Source organism: Blennius ocellaris (genome assembly GCF_963422515.1).
Source record: "Blennius ocellaris genome assembly, chromosome: 12".
In the NCBI taxonomy this organism is placed as follows: domain Eukaryota; kingdom Metazoa; phylum Chordata; class Actinopteri; order Blenniiformes; family Blenniidae; genus Blennius; species Blennius ocellaris.
In genome coordinates, this window is record NC_137661.1 from 9076565 (window position 1) to 9093783 (window position 17219).

A 17219-nucleotide genomic window follows, 5' to 3' on the forward strand; every position below is an offset into this window, starting at 1 on the left:
TGTGTGTGGAATGGTGCCGATGCTGGCCCATGCTATCAAGGACGTATTGTACTTTTATGTTTGTTTATGAAGAATGAAAAAGCATTTATTTGATGGAACATTGACATCGTAAAATAAGCACATTGTGAGATTTGTACCCTGCTTGATGCCTGATCCTTCCCTTTCTCTGATTGAAGGTTAAAGCCATAGTCAATTGGAAGGTAGAATATAATTTCAAGTTATTTAAGATGAGTAAAAGCAGCAAACCTGTAATTTATGTAAATGTTGTTAATCAAAAACAATACATTTCATTTATTTTATTTAAAATCTAAAATCATACGTTAAGAAGGATTAGAAAGTCATAAAAATAGAATAGTACAAATTATGAACAAGTGAACATATTTGTAAAATGTGGTCATATAATAACAATTCATTGTAATTAACTGGGGATTCACTTAATGGCGAGTCTCAGTCGACCTTCGAGCCTCCACTACACCATTCAATATTCTGTGGTAGGATTCTGTCAGTCCCACTGACCAACACTGATGAGAGCCTATACTAGAATATTTTCCTTGCTCTTGGCTACGACCCTTGACCTATTGACTTGCAGTTCCATTGGATCCACAACAGACAATTTCAGAACGTCTTAGAAGGGACATTTTATTCAATTTTTTTCTTCTCCATGGTTTATTGTGCCCACAGTTATTGCATTCTAGTTACATTTTGCACTGTTTAAATAAGTGTCCAAATGTAAAAAAATAGCAATAGCTGTGTCCACTGATATTACTATTCTGAACCGAGGTAGTGACATGCACAGAATGTGGAGTTAAAAACAAACATACATTTCAGAGGTGAGCTGCCACAGACACACAGGCTCAACCGAGGTGAGTTAAGATGATGAGACACGAGGCAAATTGAAATCACTGAACCGATGGGTGAGTACAAAAAATGGAGTTATATGAGTTTAGCAATATAAACGACAGATGCCAGTCATTATTTCAAGTTGCAGTTGAAGCTTGATGTGGTTGTATTTTGTCATGCCATTTATAAAACCCTATACGTTTGTATTGTCCATTTGGATGCATTCAAAGAAATAGGCAAAGTTCTATTGATCTCAGCTCATCATGACCTTTATCATACTTTATCTTTAACTTAAATAAAAAAATAAAAAGCCACCTGCGCTGTGGTGAAACCAAACTTCCGGAGCTCCCTGAGCTCTTTTCGTCTCAGAGAGACAGAGACAGAGAGAGAGAGACAGAGAGAGAGAGAACTCGGACCTGCGACAGTCATAAAATTCCTCCTTCCTCTTTTTTTTTTTTTTTCTTTTTCTCGATTCACACTTTTTCCTCCACCACTTAACGGAGACAAGGCGGCGTGAGATCGTCTCCTCTCCCCCCGCCGGATCCCTGCCCAGGATCTGCACGCACTGTGGCGGCAGGGCTACTGCAGCGCGGCGCGGCGCTGCGCGGCGCGGCGCACCGGAGCGGAGCGGAGAAGCGCACAGGAGAGGAGAGGAGAAAGGACGGACTGTCCCCCCCCCCCCCCCTCCTCCTCTCTGGCGGGATTATACTCAGCATCAGTCTTCAACATGCCCGTGGGGACTAAAGGACTCTCTGGAATTACTGCGCTGATCGCCTGGTTGCTGCTGGATTCCTGTGGGACAGGTGGAGAAGGTGAGCGGCTCTGTGCGCTCCAGGCGCCGCCAGCCTGGAACACTCAGAGGCTTGTTTTGGTTTGAAAGGGACCCCCCTTATAGTCAATTATTACACCGAAACCTCACTGAGCTGTAAGGACATTTACCAAAATCTGGAGGCACACCGTTTCGCCGCTGACACACTGCATTCCGACTTGTCAGCAACTAAGTTGGATTGGAAGAGCGCAATAAAAAACAAAAACAAAAGGAAAACAACGAAACTTTAAGTTCTTCTCTTTTCTACAAATTGTAAAATCCCAAATCTAAAAGCGATCAGTTATAGTTCAGTCCCAAAGTATTTGAAGAACAAATTAAATGTCATAACATAACATTTTCCAGATTCACATGATTTCACAAAGACATTAAACAGTAAAAACACCACACTGGAGAAATTCCAAAAAGCATCTTAATTTTAACTTGAAGCAAAACTGATGACTGATTGATTCAGCTACAGTTTCAAAGAAGGGAGGGAGTTGAGGCTGCAGCAGCAAGTGGATTCTGATCGACGCTGCGACCAAGTTTCCCCAGTTTCCCCAGTTTCCCCAGTTTCTCCAGTTTCCCCAGTTTCCCCAGTTTCCCCATCTCCTGCGGTTTATTCAGTGAATGAAACAGTTGGCTGGGTCTGATCCGACCACCACGGGGGAGTGCGCATCCTCTGGGGATTTATGGCTGTCGAGTTATACAATATGCTGAACCCCACAAGGCATCTTGTTTTGTTTTGCGCTTTTCCAGCATTTGGCGTTCCTAGAGAGCGATAGAGAGAAGAGGAGACTCTCCACGGTCTATCCGCACAGGAGGATGCTGCTGCTTCTCTTGCGGCTGCTGCTCCTGCTTTGAATGTGATTTGATGCTTCGAAAAGATCCTGAAATGTGGGTTTTGGCACAGGGATAGTCTAGACTCTAGAAGATAAACCACTGGAAACTTTGCTTATTTCACAGTTATTTGAGAGAAATTGTTTTAAGAAAAAAAACAAAAAACTATTTCTGTAGTTACTGTATGTATGTGAGATTAGTTAGTTTTCTCACGAGATCTGAAAGAGCAAAATGGTTCATTTAACTATAAAGTAATTACCCTAATATGCTGCAACTATTCAGTAGCTGGAGGCACAAAAATAGCAAAGAATACACCAAACAGTGAATATTTTCACTTGAAATTACACGGAATAGGTTTTTGTTTGTTGTTTTTTTACAAGAATGTTACACAAAGTACTGGTAAAATGTGGTTAAAAAATGACCTGGGATTTGAATGCGTCATGCAACCACCATAAAGCAACTTTCTTTCCAGTCAAACAATATTTTTTTTAAATACATCCGAATTAAAGTGGCGCTCATGAAAAAGAGCAGAAGCTGCTGGATGTGGATTCCAACAGCTTGGAGGAATACCAAACTGACAGGCTGAAGCCGCCTTTCCCTTTATTTAAATTGCTGTTTGCAAACACTCAGCGAAGAAGGGTTCAAGATGGGATTGAAACATCTGTAACAAATATCTGCCATTTGAAAGCAGAAAAGAAAAGTTGTACGAATGTAGGTTGAAAATTCAAATGGCAGTTTTGCTAGGTGGGCTGTTGTGGAACTGTGAACCCAGTGCTTTGAGATACTTGGGAAACATTTATAGATTCTCTGTGCAAGTCATTGTAGCCTCATGAGGCAGATGCATATCACTAATGTACAGATAGTCTCAGTAATGACAATCCCTGTTCACACAATATGACCCACAACTATCAGAAGCTTTCCCATACATGAAAATCTTCAGGTTTTAGGGTGTGTGTGTGTGTGTGTGTGGGGGGGGGGGGGGTTAGGAAAAAGGGGTGTCGATAGCCACTGTGTTTTCTTGGTTGTATTGATTTAAAAAGACAACAGCTTTACAAAATCTGTGTTTACATTATTGACTGAAATTGGCTCAAAGTCAGATGAAATTGATTGCCTCAGACACAACAATCATCTGGTACATAATCACCAAGGGACAAACAGAAATCAGGCATCTTTTCTGTGACAAACACATTGTGGGTTTTTCCTGCGTTATAATGAGTTTGAGTCTTTATCATCCACATAACAACCTGTCCTCTGGCCAGATTGTGCTTCCTCAGCAATATAAAACTGGCATGGCTCAGTGAAGAACTGCCATATTATTCACACTTTGTACAAGGAAAATGAGAAGTTTCCCCTCATTGTCACATTCATCATCTTTTGTAATCCTCTTCTCTGTCTTTGTCAACTAATATACATAGCTGTTCACTCTTTTTCTTGCTTGCTCTCCCACATGTTTGTTTTTTTTGCTGAAGCTGTTACATCAGAAGTGCCTCCAGGTGGTTAAACAGCTTTATGTACGCCTGCCAACAGTTTTTTAAGAAACGTACTTTCTGAAACACAATTCATATGTTGTTAATACAGAGAGTGCTCCGGTTCATGCACCTATCGGCTTTGTTTATGCATCTATTTATGTAACCTTTCAAGACAACTGTAAATGCATTGCTGTTTTAAACGTGGTCAGGTAGCTCACCCCAAAATCCACTGCAGTGATTTAAGTGCAGTGCTTTTTTTTGTATTCACTGTAATGTATTTCCATAGTATTTGTAGAGAAGAACCCATTGCCATACCTCACAAAGCAGCTAAATTTCCACTTACTAACGGAGAGTTAATTATTTGTTGAACTGATTGTTGGAAAACAGTGGCAACGATTGCACTGAACCTCTATTATGGTAGCTTGAATTAAGCACATGAACTTTTTTACCTAAAAGAAAAAAAAAAGGTTGAACTGAATCCAAGATGGATAGAATCATGACTCTTCTGCTCTTCTACATACATTCTCCTAATCTGTTTTTCCATTGAGAACCACTTTACAACAAGCAGTGTCACACAAACATGTTACCTTTGAAAGCGCAGTTTTGTCCTCATTGCGGTTATTGCACTGGTAGTAGTGGCAGGGTACATTTGGGAGTGTTTCATTTCTCATGCGGCTAACACTGTGGGTTCCACCTCTACTCTTGTTTGAGTGTTTAACTAGCTGAGGTTAAAGGCTCGGCGGGGGTTCAAAGGGAAGGAAGCGTATCAAATGCAGTCTGCAGACAGACGGAGAAATCAGTTGACTAAGACAAAAAGAAAGTGCTGAAAGAGAAGGTGATTTCAATTTGAGCCAAGCTTCCTGCTTCTTATGAATACAGCCCCCCCCCCCCCCCCCCCCCCCCCCCTCTCTCTCTGTCATCACAATTCATTACTTTTCAATGAGCTGGTGATTTGCACTGCGACAACATAAGCCTCTGAATGAAATCACTTTGAGATGAACGTGTGAGGCATTTTCAGGAAAAAAAGCTTTAAGTGTCTTCTATGCTTAAGGAGATGGTGTGACCGGACAGTCACCAGTGTGACAATAGAGCAAAACAGTGGACGATAAATGACCCTCAAGTTTTGGTGTCATGTGTTTAGCAGGAGCGCAGTGATGAAGTCAAGGTCACGTAAAGGTGGTTGTGGCAGCCTGGAGCTGCCAGTCATGAATTTAGATTTAATAATCCAGGGACGAGTAGTTAAGCGATAAAAGTGACAGAGAACTGCAGTCCATCCATCTGCCTTTGTGACCTGAGGGATTTTGTGTTTGCCCAAGGCCAGCTCCCTGGCGGACGTCTGCCTCCTAAAAACAGACTCATTCATCAAATGGCCCCGTCATTTATATCAGATGACTTGTTATCGGTCCAAGAATCAGCCACATTCTGCTGAAGTCACTATTCACTGTCGCCCCCTGAAGCAGCAAGAAAATAGAAACTACAGGCATCAGCTATTGACAGAATGCGTCGTGTGCTAACGCTGAGTGACACATTCAACTGTAAATTATTCGCCCGTTTCTGACTGCCTGTAGGTGCCAAAGCATTTCACTCACTATCCAGTTTTCTTTCTCAGACTGCAAGGGATCTCTTTGATCAGAATGAAGCCTCACGAGGAATTGTGTTGCTGGAGGAAAGTTCAGAAGGTTGTTAAAAAAGGAAAAATCATTAATGAGGAAATATGCATGTTTTTTACCGGAAATACTGTGGCGCTAGATGGCTTGTGGTATACCCCGATTAAATAAACAGAATAAATCCAACCACACTTTGTTATGAATTTACAGCTTTCAGTCATATCGTTGCTAACAGATGGAGTTTGCTTGCTTGTCACCAAGTTGTAGATGTTCATTTCCTCTGAGTAGTTTAAGGACCCTTCATCTGTCTTGGCTCAGTTCCATAACAAATTCACTTGGTCGATACGATCTGATGTGATCAAAATGTTTCTCAATAGTAATGCTATGGACCATGTGGCAAGATTGTTCTGTCAGCTGCTTTCTCTAAGTTAAAAAAAATGACTTTGAACCCTAAAAAAAAAAAAATCCTCAATCAGAAGCTTTTAGGAACCAAAGATGTTTCAGTATGTTAGACACCGTCTGAGTGACGTGGAAGCGGACTAGTGGCAGCTCAGTAACTTGGATTGCAAAAGATTTCAAAAATGTATTTACACTTACTTATATTTGACCCCAACAATCTGGGAATTGTATTATTTATGGATCAAATGAAAAAAAAAAAAAAGCCGATGCAACTTGCATGTCGATGTTGCATCGTACTCGCACATACTATTGTTGCATAACTTGGAAAAAACCCCAAAGTGCTGTAGTCCACAGTACTTCCAACGTAGGCTCTCACTGACCACAAACCGGCACCCCTAAACTGTGCACCTGAAGACTCTGAACTCTGAAATAGTTTCCATTATCCTCCCATTAGCTTTTAATTTGAATAATGGATGCTTATTTGTTATCTGCATGCCACCTATAGCGAGGTCCCAAGACTTTAGAATGTCTTAAATCAAACTCAACGTTTTGACAGCAAATACTATTTTATTCTTCAATGAAAAATGTGAATGAGGTACAGTTATCCAAGCACCTGTCAACATTTTGGAAATGAAAAATTAGAGAGATCATACGTCCATAGAAATAGTCCCACCTGTGAGGATTCTGCTTGTATCATTCCTCAGCATCATGGAAAGGAAACCCCGACTCTCTGCTTCAGCATTTGAACACATCAGGATGAGTCAGAGAATTCCAATTATTGGATTGAGACTAAATTAGATGGTGACAAGTCGGGGTCATATTTTAGTGCATCTAAAATTCACACTTCCAAAGATATATATATAGTTTTTGCCCTTTTTGAGATGACTATCCAGCTTTTGAAGAGCAAAACAGCTAAATAGTCCACTAAGAACCACAACATGCTGCTAATGGCGGCTGTGGCTCAGTTGGTCGAGCATGTCGTCGTTTGATCCCGATGTTGGAGGTTTGAGCCTCAATCTTGCCTCGTCCATATGTGAAAGTGTCCTTGTTCAAGACACTGAACCCCAAATTGCTCCCACAGGAGACTGAGCACATTGCATGGCAGCTGTCACCGGTGCACGAGTGTCTGTGTGAATCAGTTGAATGTGACTAACAGTGCAAACGGCTTTGACACGGCAGGAGTGTTGAATGCAGGCTAAATAGACTGAAGTTCCTCCACCAGAATCCACACGGGAGAAATGAAATGAAAAATGTACGACCCAGTTTTAGTTGATGATGTACATTTCTAATGTGTCGATACCCTTCTGAAGGAAATTCGTTATCACAATCATACAAACATGGAAACGCCTGAAGATTCCCGAGGCAGTGTGTGAACAAGATCCCGTTTGTACACCGAATTTCAATCTCGAACTGGAAAAAACGATCAATGAAAAGTTTCACAACTATCCTCGTGGCTTCAATACTCTTTCTTTGAGAAAGTCTGGATTTGTTTAGTTTTTTTCAGACTGAATCGGACAAATGTTTATTTTTGCTTTTGCTGCAATATGACGTCAGTTTGGGAAACAAAAACAGTTGGATGGTGACAAATTCTGGTTTGTTTGTAAACATATTAACTTTGGTGTGATTGATTTAGGCACCTGCAGGTTGGACATTTGTGGAAATGAGTGTAAAGGTCTTGTTTTGGTGTATTGGTTTATTCTCTTGTGCAGAAGCTGTACCTTTTATGGGAAGTATATTTCTTTTTGAGATTTTTTTTTTTCTTGTACAGTAACTTCAAGTGCATTTAGCTTACATTTTACAGTTATTTATTAATAAAATAAGCTGTAATGTCAACAACCAACTGATTATGATTTGTCTCACTTGGTTAAGCGGACTGTCTTCCTGTCCAAAGATCAACAGTTTGATCTTATATCTTGTTCTGTTCATATAATCACAGTATCCAATGAATATCATCTGCCTTGCCTTTTGAGTATGAGTGTGTGACTGAGGCTGCATTAGCGATATTGCGTGCTTCATCAGTGAAGTCATTTAAAATGTTTCATAAATGCAAATAAGATTACTCATGACACCTCTTGATTGTGGATTTAAAACCGTTCCAGCTAGTTTCAAGTTTACGCGATTGCACGTTTCTCGCCAGGAGTCTCTTCTACCAAAAGTGACACGAATCTCATTAGATACACAGGAAGGCAAAAAGTGACATTTATTAGTAAAAAGGTGCTTGGTTAAAGTTCACCCCAAGACAAATGTTCTCAAGAAAATAGCAGAGAGAATTTGAAGGATTTCCTAAAGTGCTGTAGAGTAAGAAAGCAGAGGGAGTGAGTAATGTGGTAAAAAAGTGCAGGAGTTTGGTTCAGTGCCCTGTGTGGACATTCATTGCCTGTGCCCTCCGTCTTTTAGCCATGCAGTGACACTCCCGGCTCCTTCTCTCATTTCACCCATCACTGACTTTTCTTTGTGAGTGCATGTGCGTGTTGTCAGATCCATTGGGCTGACTCCGCTCGTTGCAGCTTCACTCGGCTGCAGCTCTGAGCTCCACAGCAACGCAGGTTTCGCCAATAATGCACAGCATAACTGCATCCCGTTCCTATATTGCCACCTGTGGGCCTGTATGACTGTGACGTGCTACTGAGATTGTTTCTCGTGAATCTTCTTAATTACTCACTTTTGAGGTAAGCATTGTCTTGTTCCCTATGATGACTGAAAACTTAAACTGGATGATTTAGAGTGGGAATAAAATCGCTGTGATTATTGCTGATAGGAAAAGACTTTCTGACTGACTGAGTTTAAACATGCATATTTTTAAGATTTTTTTTTTTAGGTGTGAATCCAAAGTAATTTCACTTTCCCTGAGCTGACTCCAACATGGAGAAATCTAATTCTGTATTTGTTATAATTTATTTAGTGTATAGGTTTATATTGGGACAATGAGAGATGTGCACCATGTCGTAGCATTAATTGTTAGATTTACCTCAATTTCCCTTGTGAACTTTACCTTCAAACTCAACCAATTACACATTTGACATCCATTTGTGATGTTGTCAGTTAAAATTATAACTTCAATAGTTTTGCAATAACAAATCGGAGTAAATGGTTTTGGAGACGTTTTTATAGTTTTAGTTTTTGTTTATTAGCAGGCTGAAACAATGTAAGTTGCTTTTTTTTTCATGCACTGGCTTGCAGCATCAGCAGTCTGTCACATTAAACCCATCTACACTTTACTGCAATAGAAACAGCGTGCATTAAAAGAGTGGGCACAATGTAGGGAGGAACTTTGGGTTCAATAGTTTGCACAAGGAGACTTAAAATACATTTTCAAAATCTATTCTGTTGGCAGAAGACCCACTCTACCAACAGAAAGAGAACACAAATTAAAGAATTATAATCAAAAATGTGGAAAAGAAAAATAAACTTTTGAACTACATTGAATTATATATATATAAAATGACTGAAAATCTTCACTGAGATTTGTAGATAAATTCATATGCTATCTAAACTTTCAAAATGAGTAAAGCAGTGCACTTTGTTTTCCACAAGAATTTTAACTTCCTTAACTCCTTAAGTGTTACAAGATCACAGATGTTGGCCAGCTTTATGTATAAATGGAAATTGTTAGGTTCAAAACCTGTAAGAATGAAAAGAGAGACAACCCCAGTATCGAGAGCAATAAAGAGTCAAAACAATAAGTCAGCTTGTACAAGGACAGAGAAATGAATTCACCTCAGGAGCTGAAGTTCACCGATCTGCCACGATCTTCATTTCTCTGCCCAGTTTTATTCAAAGTTAGAGTAGGCGGTTACATTTTCATACACAGACAAAGCAGGTTAACACTGGTTTCCAGGCCTGTGTGTGTGTGTGTGTGTGTGTGTGTGTGTGTGTGTGTGTGTGTGTGTGTGTGTGTGTGTGTGTGTGTGTGTGTGTGTGTGTGTGTGTGTGTGTGTGTGTGGTTACACTTCTATATGGTTCACACAGTTGAAGCAGGAGTCTCAGATAAGATGTCCCCCGGCCCAGAGGCCAGAGACCTTGAAGAGTCTCAGAGTGGTACAGTTTCAATAATACAAAGACTCGTGCCCTTGCAGGTGTGAACCAGTGAACAGTGGTTATAATAGACATGCATGAAACAACGATAACTTACAAAATGTTAATTCCCATTATATCAAGTACTAATAATAAACATAAAGTACAAATTTACCTAACAGAAATGTATCTGCTTTATTTGTACAGACAGACAGACAGACCCAATAGACTAAAGACAGTTATCCATGATGAAAACGTATCTTCAGTATAAATTATAAAATAAGATTTTTGATCATTTGTTATTGTGGTTTGGGTTTTCTGTTCTGTGGTACAACTTCAGGGCATCATTAATTTGGTTGACCTTAGTTAACTCACAAGGAAATGTGATTCGAGACAACAGTCAACAGCATATGTCAACCTTTTTTAGTGCAGGAGCAACTAAATTCTATTACACTTAAAACTTGCCCGCACTGCTCGACATCAATGTGCTCTGAATAGCCACTGGCTGTGGATCTGCAAATGAAGTGGAAATATGCTCACAAAGCAGAAGGAAGCTATAAAAAAAAGTGCTCAAAGTCTCATTTTACAAATCTCACAAGTAGGATTAAGATGTTAAAGTCAAATATAAATTTGATGACCACAACTGCAAGAGTAAGAGAAACCATGAGATGCCCTGTATAGTATAATCTGACAGAGAGACACGGGGAAATGAGAAATGTTAGTTCGTAAACAGAATCTAAAATAAAACCTGATTTGTGCTCTCATCACACTTGATAAATGCAAAACAACATCTGGATCAACTACAGTGGTTTTGGAAACAAGTTCTGGGAACAGATGACGTTCAAATTGATCTCTTTGGGGTTTCAGATATGCTGCTTTGATGTTTGTGCTATAAGAAACGTTGCAATGATCAGTTAGAGGGATGGACAGATTCCAGTGAAAACCTTGGATGTACAAATTGTAGATATTGTACTGGCAGGCAAAAGCACTGAAAAGAATATGAAGTGTATAAAATGAGTAAAATAGTAACCTTATTTGGGGTTGATCATTAAAAGAACTCTTGTGGAGGACCTGTTGTGGGAACAATGTTAGTTCAATTGGTGACCTTAAAGGGCCTTTTCCTTTCAGCCCCATTTTTTTAATCGGTCAGACAAAATCAACATCACATACTAATGATCGTTTTTGACCCTTCCTGGCTGCTGTTGTATTACAGTTGCTACATTTCTAGCTGGAGGAGAAGGGTATGCAAATTCCTGCTTGAAATGAGCAGAGCTCAATCCAAATGGCTTCACCCATGCAAAACATTAGTTAAAAAACAAAAAATAAGCTTAGTTTGGGTGAATTATTTTTTTTTAAACATGAACAAGTTGTAAAGGAAAAAATACAATTCCTCAACATTTTCTTTGATACTCAGCAGTCCTCAGCACAGGCAATGATTTGGGTTTCGTTCTGCAGTGACACCCACAGAAACCCGGTCCAACACACAAACACAACTAAATGTGATCCAGAAAGAGTTAGATGCTAGATTTTAATGTAAAACTTTAAAGGCACGTTGAAAATTACAGTCAGGATGTCATATAGTAAAATACTTCCCCAATTACCAGTCACGTTTCATTACTTTTAATAATTACATCAATGTAAATGTTATTCATTTATTTATTAATTCATTGTAAATCCTTTGCAGTGAATACAAAGAAAATATCAACTACCAGGAAAAAAGCTTAGAGAAAATAAAGTTTCATTGCCGTTCATGCCTTCAAGCGAATAGTCAACAATTCACTCGATTACTTAAAATAAAAAAATCACTGAAAGTTTTCTTTCTGCAGAGTGAGCCAAATCTAACTGCTTGTGGCAAAGAGAAAGTAAGTAGAAAAGTATCACGATTACCAAAGTTTGAGTGACAATTTTTTAAGAAGTTGACATCCTGTCCTTTCAAAGAGACTCCATAGTGAGTATGCAGATCTTTGTGATTAAGTGCCTTTTTCTTCATTGGAAAAACATAAAAAACATATTCATCTCTATATTAATAATACTATGCCCATCACTTATCCCACGCTTCTTTCCTTGTCCATTAATAAGTGATGTAACCTGCAGCAATTCTCTCTGTGGGTCTTTTTGTTTCAAATGTATTTCATGGTTTCTGCTCTCAGCATGTGCTCTCATGTGACGAGTGTTAAACCTCAGATAAATGTGTTAATTGCTGCTTTGTTGCAGCACAGGCTGCTATTAATCATCATTTAATTTACTGATTAGCTCTGTCTCCCATGAAGCACTGCGTCAATGCAGTTATCATGGAATAAATGGCACCGTTTGTTTTCTTTCTCTTTCAGCGTTAATTATATAAGAGTTTATCCTCAACAACATTATGGACATAATAAAATGTCATAACTCAAGAGGTCTTGTTGTTGACAGTCAGTAGAATTACCTGGTGTGCTGTTAATTGACTCACAAGGACCTGCAGGAGGAACAGACATTTCTCTGAGTGTGAGCAGTCAGATGGCAGAGATGTTCAGCTGAGCTGTCAGACTGTTGGGCTCCGGTCTGCAGCCAAAGCTGGCACAGCATTTACTGCAGTCTCTGCCAAACTGCACTATCAGGCCAACTATTAGCTGGCTTACAAAGCCTTAATATAGTGATAATTATAATGACACAACAGAATGACTTCATTCACAACTTAGAAAGCGTGTGGAGAGTGAGAAATTGAGACTTATGTTTCAGGATTAAGGTTTCGGAAAAAAAAACTCCCAAAACAAATGAAAAATCTACTACAGTCAGAGCTCGGAAGGTGATTAACCTGAACATGACTCGCTGAGGAAGTAATTGATTTTTAAGAAGAAGTGACTTAGAAGCAATACTTCTACAATTCCATGTAAAACAAAGGTGAATTTTTAGCGCGTCTTCGGCTCCCAGTGTTTATATAGGTGACTCAAGATCACCTGCATTCAGCCTTTACATTATTATACTAATAATATGATTTAGGAACAAGAACCGAAACAAAATCTGGCAGTCTTACGAGTCTCAAATATCCTCACAAAAATGAGTTGGCAGATGTAACTGACCAATAAAGATGACAAGCCTTGTATTAATATAGTCAGTGTTATCAGATTACAATGTGATCAGTTGCATTATAAGAGTGTTAAATTCATGTTGAAGATACTTTACTATGCCTGCAAAGATTGTCAGTCATCCAAGTCTGGTAAATCTAATTTATTATGAACACAGCTGTAGTCCCTTAAAGTTACCAGTCTTGTGTGGCTTTATGGAATTTTAGTAAACTGCTTTGAGCCAAAATACCAGATGATAAATATGAACAGCATCTTTTTCACAATGACAAAACCTGCCCTGCTTCAGGTTAACTCGCTTGACTGCACGTCACCTTGAATGGAAATTGGCAAGTACTTGCTACACCGTCCTTCTTCGGTGGGAATACCAATTCAAGGAAATCAGAATAAGGCTGCAAACAACAGCGCAGCTTGACAACCTTGACCTCGAGTAAAACCCAGACACAGAATTAGAAGAGGCCATATTTCACTGACATATAGAAATTGCCTTTTATCAAATAAAAATCCACTTTCTCAATAGATATTACTGGCTGAAGGAAAACATGCCAAGTTACAAAACTGTTGGTTAGCCTCAAGCTACGTATCGCAATCCTTTGATTTAGGTCAGCACAGTACAGGACATCAAATTTTCACTTTGGTGACACCTGGAACCAGCTGAAGCTTTTAATGTTGGGCATTTATTTTACTCATCAGAAGATTTGCCTCCAAAAGAAACAATATAAAGCTATTGTCTCCAGCATGCTGATCGAGGGTGTTTTGTAGCTATGGACCAGGCGGCAGAGTAAACTCGTCTTTTGATCATTGTATTGGAGATTTCTGTCATCCTGATGACTGAAGGTCCTTAAGTGCAACACACTCAGCTGCGAGCTGCTCCGTGTCACCAAGTTTACAAAGCAACACTGTACGCATATGTGTGCGCAAAAGAAAAAGCTGATTGAAATGTTTAAATGTTTTAAGTCCAACATTTTGTCAATACAGTTTGGCAAGTGCTATTTGGAAGTTATTATAATTTACTTTGCAATACAACCAAACAGAGTGCCACTCAAGATGAAAGGTGGTTGGTTTCTTTCACCTTTAGATTTTGAATTGTTTGACTCTCAGGGACTCTAAAAGTCTGTTACCAATGCTTGAAGCATTGATTTGTCCAACACCTGTGGAGATGATGTACTGCACATGGCAAATATTGCAAAACAAAGCACGGTGTCAGTAGGATCACCTGGCTGGAGTGCTATCGGTTGATTGGACGGGCAATTGTTTTCATTAATCTGCAGTTCGACCACACAATACGTGCAGGAACGGGACAGTAAGGCAAAGCGCACCCAGATCCAACTCTGTTGCGTGGTCATACCACAGAGAACACAGTTAAAATGTAGGTGAGGTTGTGATAGGCAGCTCAGGTATGTAATGTCATTAGCAACAGTAATCAGGTAAAACATTTGGCACACTGTGGGATACCCCTGTGGTACGAGCTGCCATGCATGTGGGTATAAATACCATCTCACAAGAACTGCCTTCGACTCCTTTGCCAGCAGTAAAAGCCACAACAATGTATATATCACCAGATCCTCATAATTGTTCTTGATCACAGGCATGAGCTCAATTGCTCCTTTATCCAGAGATATCTGTCATCTTCGCAGCATGTCTGCTGTCTTCAGCAACTGTACCACAGACGATCAATACTGATCGGCAGACGGCTGGAATGTTGCTCCTCCTTATGGGACACATTCTGTTGTGCGACGTGACCCAACGGAGGGCTTCCGAAAAAAACTGTAACCATTGGTCACGGTTCTTTTGGTACCATCCACAGCTTTTGTCAGTGGAGATGCACAAAAACCGTCTCTGTCCAGTCCCGCCTCATATTTTGCGGTGGGGCTCGCGGCCTAAGTTTCATAAAGGTTGGTTAATATGGGGCTCCTCTACCTTTTCAAGACAATTCAGTAGATATTTATCAGAATAATGATCCTGAGACTACAAACATTAGATGTTGGGGGAATGTAATTGTAAAAAATATTGACTTGACACAATAACTGTTATACTCAATGCAATGCAACAAAATTATTTGTTATCAATTCGTTATTATACTTTTGACTGTAAAGACAATTTCTGTCACGGTTGTCACATTGAAGTGTTTCCTTGGATGACTCTTACTTTTTTTCCCTTGTTTGGATGTCGCTCCTGAGTGTGGTTATGTTTTCTCCACCTACTCTGTCTTCTTCCCACCATGCAAACATATGATTGTTTGACAAATTGGTGATTCCAAATGACCCAAAGTTGTGTGAGATACTGTGTATTTGTCTGTTCTGGCCCTGTAACACACCGATGACCCAGCCAGTCTGCTGACATTTGCTCAGTTTGAACCAGGATTGGAGTTGGATTCCTGTGACTGTAGCTTGGAATAAGCAGATATAGATCCTGAGTCCTTCCTGCTTTTATTGAAATCCAGTGGCTGACGGCAGTAACAAGCTGTTTCAGACTCCAGCTTGGTCCGACTGTCCTGTGTCCACGAGGAACACAATTGTCTGGGGGAACAATACACAAACACAACTAATATATATTGACATATCATTATGTAAGCTTAAGGGCGGACCCATCATTTTATTTTTTAATTCCCATTGCTTCTTTTGAATCAACATTAAAAACTCCTGACCACACTGTCAGTGACATGTTAGTGAGACACTGACAATGATATGATGAGACGTCACAGACAGTGGGGGCTTGTCAGTCAGATGTCTCCATTTGTGCCGACACAGTTCTCTACAAGAGGAAGATTTAAAGGCATTCAGTCATGCTGAGACTTTCACTGCTCAGCACCTGAACATTGGAGGCCAAGAGAGTCACTGTAAGAACTACGCTTGACTTGTTCTCATTCCAACCTCAGCCTGAAGTGTCTGCCAAACACTTTTCTTCTCGTCATCCAGTCTGTTCTCTGGGATGTGTGTGATCAGACAGCGTCTCTGCTTTTGTTTTCTTCTGACCTTTCAAGTTTAAGAGTACCGCCGTCTCAAAAACCTCAACAGCAACACATTCAGAGACTGAAGATGATTCTGATACTTTAGATTTCCAAGAACAAGGGGCAAATATTAAGGGTCTAAAAACAAACTCCTTTTCTTTGTTATTCACAATGATAAAACAAGAAGACATTTTCATTCAAATGTTATAGAATTTCTTTTTTTTTTGTGGGGTGAAAATGTGTTCTTTATAGTTTATTTAGATATCACTATTTGGGTTTTGAGAGTTTATCACTGGTAGGTGGAGATAAACCCTCTTAGTTTCAGTCCCACATATTGATTGTGATGAAGCCTATTTGGCTACACTATGTTGGTAAAGGGTGAGAGGTGGGTACAAGACATTAACAAACAGACCAAAAACATGAGCAGCTGTTTTCTGCACAAACAAGTAGCACAGGGGCTCATTATCCTGCTAACTGACAAACTGAGATAGAATAAGGCTGGCGGAGTTTAACAACTTGACACTGAAATAGTGCATTTTTTTTTTTTTACTTGATTTTGTTGATATAAAGGATGCTTATTGGTATTCAGCATATTTGGCTTTCCTCTCATGTTTCTGGGGAGAACACTATGTCACTAAAATGGTCAAGTGGCATATGTGCTGCAGATGGATTGAAGAGGCAATCTTTTTTTATTTTAATCTCAGAGGGGCAATTTGTTGCACAGTCAGCAGTCAACCAAACAGCCATCAAACAACAACAATAAACAAGCAATACAAGAGAAGAGAAAATGCCCTCCAAAAAATCACAGTGGATGGACTTTCTATCTTTGTTATTTTGTCATTCCTTTAATTGATTTGCACAGCACACGAGCAGCATCATGAGTGTTATCATGAGACTGAGACCAGCAGCACACACTGAATATGTAGTGTGCTGCCGTGTGAAAGACAGTACTGTCCATAGCAATTGTTATGAATTCACCATAAACCATGAAACCAATTGAAACTATGGGCAAATAAGAGTCACCATTAAACTCGGTATTGCTTTTGAGATGTGGGATCAGGCTGGAACCAGGCCACTTTTTCCTCATATACTGGAGTCATGTTATCATATCAGGTAATATGGGTGTATGCAAGAAAATCAACTGTGCAAACAGTAAACAATCGTTGCAAAGGAAGATGTCCCCTCTGCATGCAAAATGCCCTCAAAACAAGCATAAAGCTGTGGTGACCCGTT

General features: G+C 39.7%; 1 protein-coding gene across 1 annotated transcript in view; it reads left to right on the plus strand.

Annotated features, from left to right (window-relative positions):
* Positions 1-1567: 1567 nt before the first annotated feature.
* LOC308137179 (contactin-associated protein-like 4) overlaps positions 1568-17219 on the plus strand; it is a gene marked incomplete at both ends in the record, with an annotated part of 104882 nt that continues 89230 nt past the window's right edge. The window contains one exon of the mRNA XM_080505756.1: positions 1568-1652. Within this exon, the coding sequence (XP_080361882.1) occupies positions 1568-1652 (85 nt within the window). The remainder of the gene's footprint in view (positions 1653-17219) is intronic.